At 36.8% G+C, this 19,221-nt stretch overlaps 1 protein-coding gene across 2 annotated transcripts in view; it reads right to left on the reverse strand.

The window, feature by feature from the left end:
- LOC124157509 overlaps positions 1-18,227 on the reverse strand; it is a 30,956-nt gene extending 12,729 nt beyond the window's left edge. For both annotated transcript variants that reach the window (XM_046532303.1, XM_046532302.1), the window contains exons 1-13: positions 17,909-18,227; positions 17,581-17,764; positions 17,348-17,470; positions 16,962-17,113; positions 16,210-16,349; positions 10,242-10,416; positions 9,867-10,006; positions 9,397-9,462; positions 7,936-8,045; positions 7,739-7,831; positions 7,511-7,651; positions 6,766-7,115; positions 3,474-3,755 (exon numbers count right to left, since the gene is read on the reverse strand). In XM_046532303.1, the coding sequence (XP_046388259.1) occupies positions 3,474-3,755; positions 6,766-7,115; positions 7,511-7,651; positions 7,739-7,831; positions 7,936-8,045; positions 9,397-9,462; positions 9,867-10,006; positions 10,242-10,416; positions 16,210-16,349; positions 16,962-17,113; positions 17,348-17,470; positions 17,581-17,764; positions 17,909-17,949 (1,997 nt within the window). In that variant the 5' untranslated portion in view covers positions 17,950-18,227. The remainder of the gene's footprint in view (positions 1-3,473; positions 3,756-6,765; positions 7,116-7,510; positions 7,652-7,738; positions 7,832-7,935; positions 8,046-9,396; positions 9,463-9,866; positions 10,007-10,241; positions 10,417-16,209; positions 16,350-16,961; positions 17,114-17,347; positions 17,471-17,580; positions 17,765-17,908) is intronic.
- Between the last annotated feature and the right edge of the window lie 994 nt (positions 18,228-19,221).

Raw genomic sequence — 19,221 nt, forward strand, 5'->3', positions numbered from 1 at the left:
ATATTTGCTAAGGGTGTATTACAATGCCATCTGATTCTTGAAAAATCATATTCTGCCATTTTTTTAACAAAATGGTACAAACCACTAAATATACAAATGAAAAAAACAAAAGCAGAATTCATTCTTTAAAATGCTACCAAACACCTACTTCTTGCATCAAAGGTTGGTTGTTAAGAAATAACACTTGAGTATTGAAAATGGCCAGCACCGGGGTACAGATCTACAGTACCAAGGTCAGCACCATAAGTGTTAAATTCATGGAAGGCTAGACTGATTACACCAATTATGCACAAAAGTATTTTCATTCAGCAAACATATTTTGACCAAGCTATCAGCAAAATGTGACACACTTATAGTGATTGAATAAATGCTGCAAGGAGTTTAACTAGGCACATTAATTCTATACACAATAGAAGGTTTGCTGGTCCTGTGTCATTTACGAGATAGAAAAGATAAAAACCCGAAATCGTAGAAAATGAGGCTAAGTCATTCACATTTCAGTTAGTGAGATGAAACATACTCCAAACAGCAGGGATCCAATAAAATCAAACTGAAATTAATATTTATTTTAAATGAAATGATATTATGAAATTTAATTCCAAATTTAGCATGAGAAATCAAAATACCAGCAGCAAATGTTACATCTAAAAAAAATGAATCAAGTGAATAAAAAGTATATATTAATTTAATCAAGCACCCAAAAAGTATTGCCAGTACAATCTTTGGTACATGAATATAATATCGCTCTAGAAATATAACCTTGTTTTTCAAAATTTCCTGAAAGGTATTGTTTTCAGGTATTTCAGGTTGAAGTATAGAGGGACTGACCTTGAAGCATTATTTCATCAAAAGATGGAAAAATGGTATACCATGTGACATATTAAACAATTCTCTTAACATAAGTTTCACTTGGGATTTAAGTAGAACAAAAGCTACAGCCATTACTACCTACAAGAGTTTTTTTCAACAACAAAATCAAATTTTGCAATATAAATATCGCTGATAATTTCCTTCTTAAACGGTAAAGGCTTGCATTTGGTAATTCAATGCATTTAATTATCCTGGATTCAATAGAAGCCATTAGTCCTCCATCCCCCTTCTGTATTCTTATGTAATTATTTTCCTTTCTTCAGCATTTGTAGCCAATGTTCACACCCTCCTCTCACTAGTAACCTCACCTTTTTCCCTCATATTTTTTTCCCATAATCACATGCCTTCACCCCTTCATTTATTTCCCTCGAATCCTCTGAAGAAGTTGTAATCAACAAGGAATATTTAGAAGTGCATGGTTTTCTTTAGTTTGTGTCTATATTTTATATTTTTTCGCTGTGCTATATTTTGCACTGTCCCTATTTTTATTTTCATTCTACTATTAAAATATTTTTCTAACGAATAGGAATGAGAAAAAAACCAGATTATCAGTTCAATAGATTATTGAACTGAATTGCGATAGTCAAAAGATGATAAGGAAGGATGCTAGCACCAATTCAATTTTTCTTGAAATATCATTTATACATAAATAGCAAAAAATAAGGGTTTCACGAATCAGACCCTAAAATTCATAAGGAGAATTATAACAGCTTGAGTTAGAGTGATAATTATGACTAATGACAAAAAATTACTGGAATTGGTGGAGCTAAATAAATCTAAATTATGCATTTTCTGTAGTGAACTTGCTAACAGGTACTTGTATTTAATTAATACACCCATGCCTCGTATAGCGCAATTTCGATATAGCACAAATTCGTTCCTCGGGGAAACATCTCAACGCAGTGTAGCCTAATCAAAAATCTTAAACGCTCTCATGATAAAACGTGAACTTTCACTAAGTACACATGAAATTGCTATCATATTACGCCTATTAACAGTACTGCTTGCCTCAAATCTTCTTTTTTGTTTATATATAAATCGAAATCCATTGCAGTGCAATGGCCAAAAGTATTACTCGTCATAGGGTCCAGATAGCCGGCCTACCGAAGTAATTTATCTCGTCTCCATAACAGAATGGCAATATTTAACTTAGATCATTAGTTCGTGGAGCTAGTGGAAATGAGTTTTTTTTTAAGCAATACGGTTTGAGACGTAATTTTTGCCTTCATAGGTTATTGGGCGATTGACTTCCAGGTAGAGGTTCTACGCTATAGCCCTCAAGGTCATCGGTATTCACGGGGAGAAATGGAGTGGTGGGCGAGTTGCGTATGAATAGCATCAACACATAAAAGGGTCCGCTGTAGAGTCTCAAACACAATGGGTTCATTCTCTCCCAGCAGTCATAGGCCCTCTGCATCTCAGGAATACAGTGCAGCAGTGGAAGGTGATTTCGATGGAGCCATACAGAGTAAAAACCAAGAGAACAATGGCAAAAATAGGAATGCGGGTAGAAAAATCAAGAAGTTATCAAGAAAAACCATAAACCTACAAGAGAAATTGAAAGAGGTCAATTGCTTTGAAAAAGGAGAGCGTCAAAGCAGTATTGCACAGAAGTTTAAACTCACAATGCCTTATTCTGAAAAAAGACGAAGTTAAAACGTCAGTGACCTCAGCCGCACCAACTTCAACGAAGCGGTCAACACATATGGAAAGTTCATAGTGAATCTGTACAAAAAGACGAGGGTGGTAATCGCTCCAAGTGATTTAGTGAAAACTCCGGTTGGTTCCAGAATTTTAAATGACAAGCAGGTATTTTCAGTGCGGCGATATTATGTGAATCTGCAAGTGTTGATAGCACAGTTACCACAACAGTTTCTGATGAACTCCAAGCTGTGATTGAAAGTGGCTCCTTTCCCCCTCAACTAGTTTTTAGTGTTGACGAGACGATATTTTTTTGGAAAAGAATGGATTCTCGTTCATTCATTTTCAGGGAAGGAAAACTTTGGCCAGGTTTCAAGGCATTTAATGACTGTTTCACGTAGCTGCTGCCTCGGAGGAATTCAAATTAAAATGATTTATCAGTCATAAACTCCACTAGCTATGAAATTGCATTCAAAGTAGCATTTGCCTGTCATTTCGATGAGCGACAAAAGGGCCTAGATGTCACAATAATTGTTTTTAGACTGGTTTGAAAAATCGTCAACTGCCGGCAATGCATTGCGAACCCCTGATATAGCAGATGCTATCCCACCCGCAAGACAGGAGGAAATTTCAAAAGCACGTACGAATTTTTTTAAATGAGGATAAAAGACTTTGAATGCGTGCCTACTATCTTTAAAGATACTTTAAACTATAAAATTTATATAAATAAGGTATTCTAAGGCTATTTATGGGAATATATATGGTTTAGAGGAAATTAGATACCCAACACCTATGCTACCCGGAACACACCCCTATCCTCCTCTCTATCTGGCTCTCATGTAATGCAAATGCATATAGCGCAAAGACCCCAAGGAACGCATCCCATGCGCTATACGAGGCATGGGGGTAAGTACTTTCATTTGATAAACATTCAAGTTTGAAGCAGTCAAAATCTTACAGACCTGAATTCAGACGTACTAGGTTGGAAGACTGGAAAAGAAACTGCCTCCAAATTAGAACAGCAATCTGTGGCAAGAGTTTGATAAAATTCCCAGTTAGCTGCTTTGACAGAAAAAGGGTCCTCACGTCCTGCTTGCTGCCTTCCACAATTACAAGTTGACACGTAACGAACCCCACTTGAATGAGGGATGACTGGTAAACTCTTTCGTTCAACATCAACATGTCGAGACATTTCAAAGCCTTCCCGGGATACTGAAGACCGCAGAATGGATGACTGAACAACCCTAAAAGGATAAAAATCAAACATTAAAAAAATTAAGTCAATCTGCCAAGTTATTACCTCTTCGTTCTCTTTCAACTAAATGTTAAGACAAAATCTATCACCCAGTCAACTTTTCTAATGGAAATTCAAAAGCCAAAATTCACACCTATAGCCAAACCATCAAAGAATAGAATTACATTTTCATTACAAATTCATACAACAAAAAAGCAAATTCTTGATACTCTTTTATCTGGAATATGTGCTTGATCCAAATATGGATTTAAAGAAAGAGCCAAGTTACACAAATGAAGTCACAAAATGGCTTCATAGAACTGTAAAACCTCTTTACATAGTAATGGAGGGGAACTAAATTTGGGCAATTTGATTCATGGAGGTTCACTACAAAGAGGTTTTAATGATAGGCACCATTTTTTCATATACTTTGGAAATGAAAGGCACAACTGTCTTTTAAACCTTTATACTAATGTGTTTAAACAAACATGTATGCACTAGTGAATATACATTTATTATTTAATAATTGCAGAAAGTGAGTGCTACTGCATGATTTTTACCATGATTCGAGAGAAAACAAGTGATCTCTCTTAATTCAACAGTCACTTAAAATGATTAGGATAGTTGGATACCTTTTTTGTTATTTACTGTTAGGTATGCTTTCATATGGAACAAAATGGCCATAACTAATGATTAACATGAAAATTACAGCATATTTAAAGGTGCATAAGAAAAAAAATAAGTGTGAAACATTTATCGCTGAAAATGTCGCTCCGTGTACGTAATCGCGGCTGCATTAATGGTCTCTATTTGACTCAGTATGATTTGCGGAGGTAGTTAGGCAGTCTCGGGGGTGTCTCCTTAGTATGATAAGTGGAGGTTTTATGAGATAAAGAGGTTCACTACAAAGAGGTTTGCCTACAAATTTACATGTAAATCTGACGGGACCGTAGGGATGGTATGAAGTATGGAGGTTTATGATGTAAAGAGGTTCACTACATAGAGGTTTTAGTGTACCATGCATTGATGCCTGCATCATCTTGTGGTAGTTGCCTTAAAGGAGGTAGTGTGCCACTGGTTTTTATAACATCATGGTGCAACAATGCAGCATAATCACAGAAGCACATCATGCAGGAGTTGCCTCCTGGGCAACTTTTGAGTTATATTATTGCACAACATAGTACCTCCAAGGAATAAAAAATTTCCAGAGATTTCAAGATTTTCCAGGGTCCTATCCAGCCTTTTTGGCTACATACTGCCTATGGGGTAGATATTACTGATAACAAAAAATCTAGTGCAGTCATTTTAATGCTGTACGTGACATATTGAGATGATAGAAACTTATCTACACATGCAAGTATCCTGAATTAGATGAGGTTCAATTTACCTCCAGCATGGTGTATTTATCTAAACTTAATATAAAAACATAAAGAAAATAATCACTAACACATTATCACACTATTCTGATATTCACAAATAATACCATCGATGATACTCTTCACTACCTCCTCCAAAAGATTCCTAACTTCAATATTTCAACATGCAAGTGTAAAGGCCGTTTTACATGCGGCACGGAATAGGGTGGTTTCCTATTATTTTTTTATTGCCTTAATCGAAAGATTATTACTCCTGGAGTACGTATTTCACGCTTTTAGATTTTTAAATGACAATATCTATTTTTCGCGATTAAATGAAAAGTGAAAATTTTCAAGCGCGCGAAAACGCGACGCTCAAGTATGAATGCCGGGAAATATCTCCGTACGTCGTATTTCTGGTTCCCCCTCCCGCCCGGTGAAGTGACCTTGAGGCGAGGCTTAGCGCTGATACGTCGCAGGCTGCCAGCGGGTAGCTGAGTTCCTTGCTGAAAGGTAGCGCTTGGCTTAAAAAAGGTTTATTAATACCTTATCAAACGAAGAAAACTTTCCGACCCTAACCAGTTTTAGTAGGTGATTATTAAGACATGTTTCCCTGAGCTCTGTGCCTCATGCATGCATTGGTAACCTCAGACGATGTATAACTCCTATCCTCTCGTGTAGAAACTAGGTCCCTGTGACGTCACGTGGAGTGGAATCGCATGGGCGCCAATCTGGCCTTTTTCAAATGAGGATAAAATTTGACCCTTGCCATTCGTCTAAACCGGTATTTCAAAAACCAAATAATTTGTGTATTATGAATACACTAATGGTGGGTAACGAATCGCAATCAATGCCTTTCGTTTTCTTTGATGAAGGAAACTACCCTATTGCGCAGGTTAGAGCTGCATTTATTTCTAAAATGGCGTGAAATCGTGCGAATGCATCAACGAAATTAGAACATGGGCTATTTTGCCGTCTCGCATCCACGCATTCTCGCATGTGTTCTAGCAATTCACCGCTTTACACGACGCAATTTTGATTGCGCCTTCGCACGTATGTCAGATTGCGCAATCCCGTGTACCATGTAAAACGGCCTTAATAGCCCAGATAGAAACTACAATGACCTAGACCTGAAGCCCAGAACATAAACACTTTTGGTAACTAGTTACAAAATATGAACAGCACGAAAAAGATGTGAAGAATATAAAGTAAGCCACTAACATAACACAAAATTCTTGTAAACGAAAGTTAACGGCACAGCAATCTCCACTAAATGGATTTAGATTTATGTAAAAATTAGAACAACCATATATAAAAAAAGAAATTTTATTTTTTCTTTGCTTCAAATGTGTCATTAGAATTAAACCCTTCAGGCTAATTTTTACCGCACACTACACGTGTCATATACTGATTTTTCCATGCCAACCACCCAATTCCCTGAGTTTTTCCGGGTCTAACAATATAATTTCAGTCATTACATATTGATGTGATACATCCTTGCAAACCACTTTCTTGGATCATGAACATTTAATCTCATTGTGCAACACACAACCACAGATTTATAATTCTTGAAAAATAGGACTTCGAGTTTGGATTTGGCTTCAAATTTTAGAATCTGCAAAACCACACAGATTATACCATAGTTTTTAGAGGATGTTTGTTTACCTTGAGGTTTTCCTTTCCTCAACCCATTCCTCATCGTCATCTTCACCAGATTCGTCTTCACCCTTTTCCCCAACACCATCTCCTCCCCCTCTAGCCTCACTCTCTCTGTCCAACGAGTCCTCTGTGGCAGGCACACTATCTTCACCCTCTTCCTTGGTGCCCTCACCTTCAGAACCCACCGGTGTCCTATGCAGGGGATTGGTACATGGATTTCCAGTCAAACTAAGAACTTCACACATCTGGTGTCCAGATCTCCAGTAATGCTCGCACTCTTCTTCAAGTCTGGTAGCATAGCGCTCAAACATTGGGCCACGGGCATGTGTGGCCAATACTGAAGCAGCATGAGCCAGCTGATGGGTTCAGTTGTTTTGAAGGAATATTCATGCAAATTAGAGGATTTAAGAGAGATACACAAGGGAAGAAATTACCTAAAACATATACTTTGGTAAAAAAACTACACATTATGCAACAAACAGGAAAATTACAATCAGGTCTCGAATAATCCCGATGGACACAAAATCAAGAATTTTCCAAAGTATTTTCACCTCCTGTTACAGGTTGAAAAGTTTTTCAGAGATATAAATCAAAACATTCTCTGAAAGTTTGGGATATCTAGATGACATAAAACTTAATTGACAAGGTGTGCCAAATTTGCCTGTCAATTAGTACAGATGAATTTGTTTCAATTTCAGTTAAAATTATAACACAAATAATTAATAATGCATTATGACAAAATACGGCTTACCCTTGTTTCATGGTAATCTTTGGTATAGTGAGGAGGGAGGTTTTCTTGATATGTAGCCACTGCCAAAGGGAAGACTTTACCGCAGCGATTTTCGCTAAATCGCACATCTGTATCAAGTAACGTATGCAAGCAGCTCAACATCTAGAAATGAAAATTATCCCAAAATATATTTCATAATATGGATAACAAAGTCCATAGTGCTAATTTATATTCCTTAGAGTCAATCACCTGCTTGGCTTTATATTCCTTTTCATTAGGCTCATTCATGAAAAAATTAAAAACTTTCACCGCTACCTCAAACCATAAACCTGCAGGTGGTATCTGCAACAAGAAAAAAAGTTCTCCATAAGTTAATTGCGATAAGAAATTATTCGATCACGCAAAGCCTACAATCCTTTAAAATATTTCATCATTTCAGAAGTTACCTCAAAAACAGGGGGTGCACTATGACGTCCAACATTGTCATCAAATCCTTTAGCAAATGCCTGGGCAATATGCTGCTGAATGAATTTTTGGAAGGTATGTCCAAGAGGAGCTAAAATGAAAATTTTCATCAACAAATGAGTATACTAACAGAGTATACTATTTTCACCATTTAAGGATAAAAAAAAAACTTATTCCTGAAAACACCTAACAAGTTCATGGAAAGACAATATTCTTCTATGAGACAGAATAATTGAATATGTATATATTTTAACATAAAGAAAATTAATAAGGGGGATCCTTACTTTGATTAGCTCCGCTACCGGTGCTATGCAGTAACATAGAACAACTATTAGAACCTTCATTGATTAAAAATGCCAGTGCAAGATGACAAAATTGTCCTAATTATGCAGCAAAAAAATTATAGCTATACAATCAAACATGAGCATATTGACATATTCATTTTCAACAAAGGGAAGCTGGATACCTTTAAAACACACTGCATTTATGAACCCCAAAAATGATATCGTAAGTAATCAATTCTCCACTCACAGTCACATTTTTAACATCATTTCATCATATTATTCACCATTGCTCTGTTTATCACATGCACAACTCAGGTCTCGATTTTTAAGTAATCATTAGAGCTACCAGTTACTGGCATTTTGAAGCCAAAAAAAGAGACACTGAAAATCATCAGATGATATGACAGAAAATATCACAGCAAACACCAACTCTATTTCCCATTGGATTTAAACAGTAATGTGGATTAACTTTATGCAAACTAATTCAGGAATACTTAGCAATATTAATCAATAACCCATGGAAATATGATTCTTAAAAGAGGGCTGGAATATATTTTGTGAAGAAAAGAAAGTGCCACTCTTTGTAAAGAATGGCACACCATATTAATTTGTGTTGCATAATCTACAGTCGGCACAAAAAGTGTGCACCTCAGTGTTATTACAAACAGAAGTGTAATAAAACATGTACAGAAATTACGGCATTACGTTCCTTTTTTCCCATCAATAATGCCCTGGAGTAAATGGGTCTGCGATAACAGAGCAGCCCTTATTTACCATTACAACAAGTAGTTTGCCAGTTACTCCATGATCCACATATGTAATAACACTGGATTGCGAAAAATCATCAACATAAAAATTTTGGTCACTTATAATTTAAGAACTGTAAATAAATTAATATTCCCTCACAACCCTAACAGAGATACCATGACAAAATTAGGCATTTTTCCTTTAATTTTCCTTAAGTAGAAAGATGTTCAAGAGTGTAATAAAACATTTAGCAGCAGTAATACTTATCAAATTTTTTGTCAAATTTATGGAATAAAAACAAAATTAAAATTAACAGCAATTTATCCTTTCATAAAATTGGGGTGTCACAGAGCAGCATAAACAGGTATGTTGCTACAAATTTGCTAGTAGCAATAAAAAATTGTTTTCTACCTTGGTTTTCTTGAAGGTTAAATGATGGAATTGAGGCAAAGAAATCCCCTCCATTTTCTTCAGCTCCTGCATTATAAAATGATAAAAAAATTTGCATGTTATACTTGGACCTGTTTTAACGCAAACATTTTAAATTACCATACACATCAACGAAATATACCGAATCAAATTAAGCCATTGGGAGCATATGATTCATGTTATTATACATCACACATAATTCAAAAGAAAAAAATGTCAATTCTTAATAGATAAATTGTTTTGCATTCCCATTTGCTACTCAACCCGTGGAATGCATAAAAACAATAACTTGTTATTCATGTTTCCTAAATTGTTCTTGCCTTTAATTTTGAGTTAAAACAGCATAATCAACAATATCCTTCCCATACATTATTAGCATATTCCCCGTTATATTTTCAACATATTTTCTCTGACATAATAAATGGTAAGGAGGCTAAAATAATAGAACTTACCATTGGAGGGATTTTCACAAAAATGCATTAGTGACTGTATCATTTGAGATACCCGATCTTCCACTGATTCTTGAGATGATGATTGCGTATTTACATAAACAAACTCTTGATTGGCAGGGATGGCAAAGAGAGAATTCGAGCTGCCAAGAAAAACATCAAAAAATGAATCAATAATCCTAGATAAAATAAAAATAGACAATGGGCAGAATGAAGCAAAATATAGTAAAAAATTGTAAAAACTAATATTTTAAAAAATCAAGGTCCTTTTCAAGAGGTGTAAATGAGAGGCCTGTATTGGGTATATGTACCAAAACAGTCATGAACATTTTGAAGGTACCACAAACCAACAGGCCATTTCATATGAAAGCAACAAACCTCACGTTTGTGATCACCCTAGTCTTCCTTAATATGTGATATATCTGGTCTTCAAGGGCATGCTCCAGTTTCTTCACAGATTTGGATGTTGCATGCGATACATCTGTGCCCTTACTTCCACTAGCACTAGCCAAATTCTTCTGGCGTTGTTTAGCAATGCCTGCTTTAGATTTTGCTGTAAAATAAACATATTTACACTTAATTTACATTTCATTAATGATCCAAAATGGATCAAATTATTTCATCATAAATTCATAAAATTTGCAAACCACTGCATTAAGAAGCTTGAAAAGAATTACTCTAATTATTAAGGCCAATAATTAGTTCACCAAATATATGGTGGTATTACAATGGGGTACAAACAAACTATTTTACAACAATTATTCAATATACTAGTAAAAATACTTCTTTATTAAATGTTTATCCTTACTGAATCTCTTGCACTGGATTTCATTTAAATTCACAGCTCCCTATATATTAGTTGCAGAGGCAGCTCATAGGTGAAGTAAGTGAAGAACCACTTCACCTCTATTTTGAGAAGATATATGATAGCCAATTTTTACATAATGTTGAACACTAAAATTTGAAATAAAGTTTTTACTAGAGATGGGTCGGTTCGGGTACCAGGTTCTTGGCACTGCCTGTGGTACCAGTATCGAGAACTGATCGCATAAAGTCGGTACTTTGGAACCGGCTTGGAACAGTGGTGAGGATTTGAATTTGGTGCCCAAACCAGAAATGGTCTGCAGCATATTCAAGCCCAAAAAGTGAAAAAAAGATTTAAAAAACAGCATATTTTACTTTCAGATTGCATGGCGGCCATATTTTTTCTTTTGAGAGTTGCTCGCTAGCACGTGCATTTAAGGGTTCGTCAGTATGTTGCTCTCGACAAAATTGTAACATTTCTGTAGCCATTGAGAAGATATGTGAATTTTTACAGAATTTTGAACACTAAAAATTGAATTAAAGTTTTTAATAGAGATGGGTCGGTCCGGGTACCTGGTTCTCGGTACTACCTGTAGAACCTGTGTGGTGCCATTGGTAATGCTTTAAAACGAGCTGACTTTTCGCCTGCCACCGTCCATGGCACGGCACCATTCTTTCAACTTACCATAGGTCTCTTAGGATGTCTTTATACAAGACAAATTGCGCCGTTGATGGCACAGAGATGCACCACCTATGGCGTGAAATACAGACAATGCTACATTGAGGCCGCTTTCAAATGAAACAACTTTTTGCCAGCCGCCGATCATGTGAAATTCAGGTGGCTTTCAGACGAGACGACTCTCTGCAACGCCATGTGCTGTGTCGCGAACAGTGGTGGAAAATCATTTCATTTGAAAGTAGTCTCACGATTGAATCATGAGCATATGCAGTAATTCTTCAACATACGCACAAAGATGCCTTCCGAGAGCTTGTTCGTAAGTTAATAAACCTATGCAAGGCATCAAAAAGTGTAGTCATACTGCCAAATGCAACACCAAATTACAATTTTGCATTAAGGTGCATTTACACTGTGTTTCGTAAAACATGTTATATTAACAAGTTACACATAACATGTTTTACGAAAAAGTTGCAAATCTGTGCAGCATGTTACATGTAACATTGTGTTATAAATAAGGATGGATGGATCTACGATTTTTTTTGGATCCGGATTCGGATCGGATCCTTGATTTTCGGAGCCGGATCTTTAGGATCGGATATTTTCATTCCAAATGCATTCTCAATCCTGCTATTAAACGAAATAATTATTCAAGCTTATTCTGGATACATACAATCAAAGGAATGCTTTTAAGATTTTCATACACGTTTTAATATTTTTATAAATTAAAAATCATTTTTAATAGACTTTAAAGTTGTTTTTTTAAAAACATCTTTACACGCTCAGGAACTAAACTGTTATGCTTAGGTTTGGAAATGAAAATAGGAAAAATCTTCGGATAAACAACTGACCGGTGGTGTAGTGAGAGGGTGAAGTCCGGGGGGTCCGGACTCCCCGAAATATAAAAACACAATTACTTTCCTTCATAACAGGAAACAAAATATCGAAAAATCATGGATGTACAAGAGATTTCTTAGAAAAATGAAGTTTTTTTCGTTTATGATGGGTGTTATAATTAGTTTAGAAACCCTCTACTTTGTACCCTGTTGTTTAAAAATTTTCCCACCTGGTTTTGGACCCCCCCAACGAAATTCCTGGTTACACCACTGCCATCGACTGAAATCAAATTTTCCTCACCCTCGTTTCCCCCGACTTTTGTCACTTTCTCATCGCATACCAACTTGTGTTTCACCCAAAAATGCTTCAGTATGGTGAGGTTTAGCACTTCCTCGCGATAATTTCACGCTACAGTACACGCACATGGCATGCATTGGTTCTTCTTATATCAATAGAAATATGTATTTCCACACAATGAAAGACATTTTTATCAGCACATCATTAAATTAAATTGCAACCACGCTATCAGTAACATAATTAACAGTATTTAAAACTGCATTAACGTCACGTGCGACAAGGTGCTCGACTGCTCAGCATGAGGAAGGGGTGGGCAGCAGAAGCGCATATAGGAGAGGTGGAGTGGGAGGAGCGTGCTCCCTCCATATTTCAAGCAACAAGGCTACAAATGAGGGAGTCAAGGACGAACCAGTCAGATCTTGCTTCAGTGGCGTCGTTGCCTTCAATGCGAAGCCGGACACGCTACGTGATATATGCAGTTGGCGTTTCCAATCCGTCTCTACTTGTTTGAAGGGTAAATGCTGCGCTTGTTTCCTTGAAATGGTGCTGTTTGGACAATGTTGCATATTAGTGTACTCTAATCATAAATAGAAAACTCAGTGCAATCAATTAAAGCTGAAAAATAAACAGAAATATCATCATGAATGCATCACGTTTGGTCTAATTCTTTTTTAATACTCGTGCATGTCATCTAATTGTCGAAGCTATCACGACATCTTTGGGCCCAGAAAGTCACTCACCTAGCATTTGTCGTCTAGAAACGGAGAATTGAAGGAGGTAGGCCATAAAAGTCAGTTGATGAGACTGTGTAGGGAAGAAACACGCTTCAATTGTTGTCGTATAATTTGATATTTTCCTTAGAAGGCAATGATTTATGGTCCGTGTGATTTCGGAAAAAAAAAACAACAGAGGCAGGGGCTGATGGACTGCGGAGGGTGGTTTTCTGAAATCTGCGACGTAGTTATTATCCTATGATGCTGAGATTCCCCCAATGATTGTACAATCTCTTGGGAAGAGCCACAATATATGCCAGTCGTATTTTGCCTTTTTTATTTTCCACGGCTGAAATTCTACTACTTAACCTCTGCGAGAGCTTTCAGACAAAAGGGTTCATGAGTAGCACAAGAATCGAATGCGACGGTGCATTCAAAGAGAAAATCGGAACTCTTTCCAATAGAGATGGGTCGAATAGCAGATTTCTCGAACTCAAATATCGAATTCGAATATTAAATCATTGCTTGAATATTCGAATACTAAACGATGAATGCTGGAATGTTTTACTCGGTTGCCTATGCAGCAGGAAACACAAGATTTTGGGGAGTAATTTTTATTTCCTTTAAAGGATTCAAACAGGAATTTAGCTGATTAATGGAATATTTTAATTTTATATTAACAATTGGGCATATAGTTGATTCAACTAACATCTCTTTCAAATATTCTAAGGGGACACACCTCCTCGCGAAAAATGATTGCATGCCGTCTCTGCATTTACACTGCTACGATGGATTTCTGTCTGATGTATACATTCTTATCTACCAAACGCCATTTCAGCAGCACGCCCATCTGATACTCGGCTTCGTCCAACTTCTTATTTTCAACAGGTAGCTCGCATTACCACCACTCCTGCTGTCACGTGATAGCAGACAATCCGAGGCATTTTGCAAAATACACGCGCTTCTCCACCGGATTTCCTTCTTCTTCAATTATTTTCAGTCCATATTTGGAAGTTCTCACGAGATAAGAAGACGAATTCGAATTGCAAGCAGGGAGAAACCAAAGATCCAGAGAAAATAGCCCTTCATCTGTGACTGTAACAATAGAGATTTATAGCACAACTCATGAATTGTAACTTGATATATGTTTTCAGAAAAAAATACCGCATCAACTTCCAAGAAGCTCTGCTGCTCATATCGAGTCTTGCCAGAATGCTAAGTCTCCGTCGTATTTTGATATTTATTTCCTCCCGTAAAATGCTTAAATAAAGTCAGAAATGCGTCGCGTTTGATCTTATTCTTTTTTAAATTACGCACACATTACTAATATTTCAATCCAATAAAGGTGTAATATCAATTGATGAAAGACATCGTTAGACACCTTTTGCGCTATTAGATGACTCATGCAGCGGTTGACCTCCAGAAACTGGGAACTTTGAAGCAGGTAGGCTGAAAAAGGTTAGTGGGTGAGAAAAGGGGGGGCGCGAAACATGTTCCAACTGTTCTCGTGTAACTTGATATTTTTTTCGAAGCTAAGGTCTTCGTAATATGATCCCTGCGTGAGCTGGGACCTTTTTTTTATTTCAGAGAAGAGGAAAACCTCAAAGGGGGGGAGGGCTAGTGCTGAATGGAGGGGGATAGCGGATCTCGGGAAATGCGCTAATGTAACTACCCCACGGTTCTCATGCAGCAGTTTACCTCTAGAAATGGGGAACTTCGAAGCAGGTAGGCAGAAAAAGGTCAAAGGGGGAGAAAGAGGGAAGGGTGAAATAGGATTCTATTATCCTCCCGTAACTTGATATTTTCTTTTGAAGGTTTTCATTTATGGTCTTCGTAATATGAACCCTGCGCGAGCTGGGACCTTTTCACCTTTTGTTTGATTTCGGAGAGGAGGAAAGCATGGGAGGCCGAGAGCTGATGGATGGAGGGGTAGCGGATTTTGGGAATTGTGCTTCTGTAGTTAATATCCCATGGCACTGAGGTTTTCCTGGTGGGGGAAATCGGGGATTTTCGGATTTTTTCACCCAATCATTTTCGGTTCCCCACGTCGAACTCTTTTCAGCAGTCTAATCCACGAATTTGAAGTAGTTCATCAACATGCCTAAAACGGCTCTGCATGCACTAAACGACTAGAGTTCTTTCCCTTTTTCCGAGTCAACTACCAACGACAGTGTGCGACAGTGTACGGTGCGATATTCAATGTATTCCAGAGCGTACATTTAGCATAATTATTCGAGATCTCGAATATCGAATACTTTCTAGTATTCGAGGTATTTGAGTATTCGTGGATACTATTGGCACATCTCTACTTTCCACCCTAATGGGGTGTTGCATTCACTGAAGCTATTATGTATTTAAAATTTCGGATCCAGATCCGATGTCTTCCGCGACTTTGGATCCAACGTATCAGATGAAGGGCAATATCCGTGGATATTTGGATCCGAGGTATCCGATTCAACCATCCCTAGATATAAAAAAAATATCGTGTAATACAACAAGTTTTTAGCTTCCCTCTTCGTGAGGCAGCTTTCTGATGAGATGACTCTCTGCAATGCCGTGTGCCGTGCCGTGAATGGCGGCCAGCAGAAAATTGTATTGTCTGAAAGCCATTTTAGGTGCGTGCACAGTGACGCCCACATGGTGTACATATCTACTGCGCAGGCCAAGTCGTAGCTGCTCAGTTTATCCATGTCGTCGCTGTACCGGCGTGTTGAGCAGTTTAATGTTGAAGTTATAAGAACTATGACAGTGAGGCATGTGAATCAGCTGTCAATTAAAGTTAGAATTTGAGCTACATTGCAGAATACAGAATATTTTGAACTGACTCGTAAGTTATAAGAAATTATCGGATGATGTCATAGGAAGCTGGGGGGGTGTCACTATTGATCCTGATGCTATGCTAACTATCTATGCAGTATGTAAACTGTGCTCCAAGCATATTTCATGCAGCCCTTCAAAATCAACATCAACCACTACTGTTAACCATTTATGAGACAGTTTTTCATAGTGGTAGACAGACCAAAATCAGTGTGCACACGGGGGCAAGACTGGAATAAGAAGAGGACTCGAGGAGCACATGGCCTGGCAGCAAGCATCCAGTCTCTTGGCAGACCACTGACACCACGGAGAATCTCACTCAACAATGGTTGAGCCTTTTGCCTGAAAATAAAAAAAAAACAATTACCAAGTTAAGGAGGTTCCACTGCAATTGAACAATTTATACATACAGTATATGTCTGAATATAGTCCCCCCTTTTTTTCCAAAAATGCCCGTGACAAAAGTTAAGGGGGAGACTATATTCAAACCCAATTTTAAAATTTTTTCCCGAAACTCAAGCCTCAAAATTAAGGGGGGGACTATATTCAGAGGGGGACTATATTCGGAGGAATACGGTACATTTTGAAATTAACATTTATGGGCTAATTTACTGTGTAAAAAGGCCTAGAGACATCATGTACCCTCAATAGGTCATACGGAAGTCATGCTACTTTGGCATTACCTAAACTATACCACATTCGCAAGTGCCAATGTACTATTGATAAGAAAGAAATTATCAATATATTTACAGGCTATTCTCATAAAGGCATATGCTAAGTCAGAAAAGTGCACTCAAATAAATAATCGAACTACTATTTAGGATAGATGCCAAAACATGTCTACAGAAAGCAATATGCACCCTTTAACTTAATTAACAAAAATATTTTAGGCCACATCATTATTTCCCATCAGAATATGTAATTAATGGCAAAAAAGATATCATGCACGCGTACCTGGCTGCATCGAGAGCACGGAATAGCTGAATATAGCTGATATCAAATGTATGCTTTGGATGAGAGACGATCAATACATGTGACACAGAGAAAAGGAATAATAGAGCTCTTGCATACTTGTACTTAAGTTTCGACCACACCATAAGATAGCCCTGAAATAAAGTACATAAAGGTTATCGAAACACGATTTTAGTAAATTTATGGAAAAAACAGTATTAATTTTAAGTTAATATCTTTCCCTTGTTGTTCAAGATCTATTGCATTTAAAATAACAGGGTATGACATAAAACGAAAGAGTCGTCCTGGTTAAATCATATAAAATCTCAAATTATGTAAAATTTTAAGATAATTATAGTAGCAGAACAATTGCATCACATTTCACACACCTTCTCATCAAAATCTTTGGCAAGCAATTTGTAAGCTTTGACTAAAATATGAGCATCGAATACCCCCTGCAGGTGCAGGAAAATAACTCTCTGGTTGCCGTCATAATACCCCTCCACTTCACACTGAAAGGGACATAAATTAAACATATCTCAAATCAGTTGACTGCGGTGGTTTGAAGCTTTTTTTAGTATTCAAAGCATTTGTATTCAGAACATATATGTGTAATATATACCAAGTAGTCTTCTTCAAAAATATCTTCACTGTCTAGCTTTTGATGAAAAACGGGTTTTCCGAGAGCACTGTCCAAAGCACTAGCTTTCGAGCTGCATGAGGTGACAGGGCTTTTACCGAAAATAGAAATTACAACCACCTTTTCATCAGATGAAAAGCAATGCACTAGTTCTTGAGCATTGTTCCTGCAACAAAGCAAAGGTTAGATCAAATAAAAATAAATCCCCAACATCATCATGCAGATTGACTAAGTTAAATCCTTGACACAAGAAGAAACCAAATCCATTCCTTACTTACAGGTACTAACTGTATTTGAAAGGAAAACTTACTTTCTACACAGATCAGGAAACTTGAAATATTTTGTCTTCATCTTGGGTGTACCAATTATAAAACTATTAAAAAAGCAAACCCTAACTCAATAAGGCTTTTAATGTCTTTTTCCATGCACCAAAACATCCATCGCATAGCAAGTATTGACGGCGAAAGACATCAGAAATCTATTTAATTCCACAAAATTTGTACACAATAATATTCATAGGCAATGCATTCCCTGAATACCAAGATAAATGCAACATTTCTACCATAAATTCACCGCAAAAATAGCAAATAACAACTTTTCAAATTGCTGGCACATTGCAGGATGAAATAACAAAAGCAAATCGGAAATGAATAAACCAATGAGATAATGGCGGGTAATTGGCCGAATTTTGAAGTAACGAGATATTAGGTTCTTTTGGTTCATTCTTTGCGAAACTAATCGTCAACCAATGTTGACTACTATACGAAACATATCAACGTTAAATTCATATTTAAAATGATTATTATATTCAATAATAATCCTGGCCTCTTTTTACAAACGTTTCAGTTTCAATAACTACTTTGATTGTAAAAAAATGCACAAAAGAGATTGTATGAACATTTGAAATTCGCATCAAATCAATAACTTCCAAATAATTACATAATTAACATTAGTACAGTTAAATAAATTGTTACAATTAAGATATCTCAAAATATGTTTGCTCTTTTGCACTGATTCATTGTTAAAAAGTTAGTAAATGTTTCTACAAATTAGTAATATGGGAAAAATATTAAAAAAATCAGCACATTTATTTATCAAGAAGACTGACGAAATGTGGAAAATTGGGTATAGAAGGATATAATATAGGAAAATAAACAAAGTAATATGTGAGAGATGGCAGTCAAGAAAAAAATATCAATGTAAACACAAAGTTGGACCGAAGATGAGTTGATGAGAGGGATTATTTTGTATGGGTTATGCAGTAATACAGCAGTGGGTTATCCACTGTACATGGTGTGAGAGGGTCACAGGTTTTACTTTCTGTAAGAGATTGAGGGTAGATAGTGAGACTATAACGCAGAGTGCTTCCCAAACTCTTTTTCACTCAACTGGCAGTGGAATAAAATGTATACACTTGATCCTCAAGTTAACAGTGAGGCTGAGCTCGACCACTCACTCCCCTGGAGTCCACAGTCAACAAAAGAGTATGAAATGATTCATTAACATAAAAATTTGCTTAGCTCAAATCTGTAACTAGTAAAAGTATTCTGAGGAGCTATGTATGATAAGTGAGGCACTATTTCTCAGTTGACTGGGTAAGTATGACTGCACGTGACAATAGGG

This window comes from Ischnura elegans, chromosome 4 (assembly GCF_921293095.1).
Source record: "Ischnura elegans chromosome 4, ioIscEleg1.1, whole genome shotgun sequence".
NCBI lineage: Eukaryota > Metazoa > Arthropoda > Insecta > Odonata > Coenagrionidae > Ischnura > Ischnura elegans.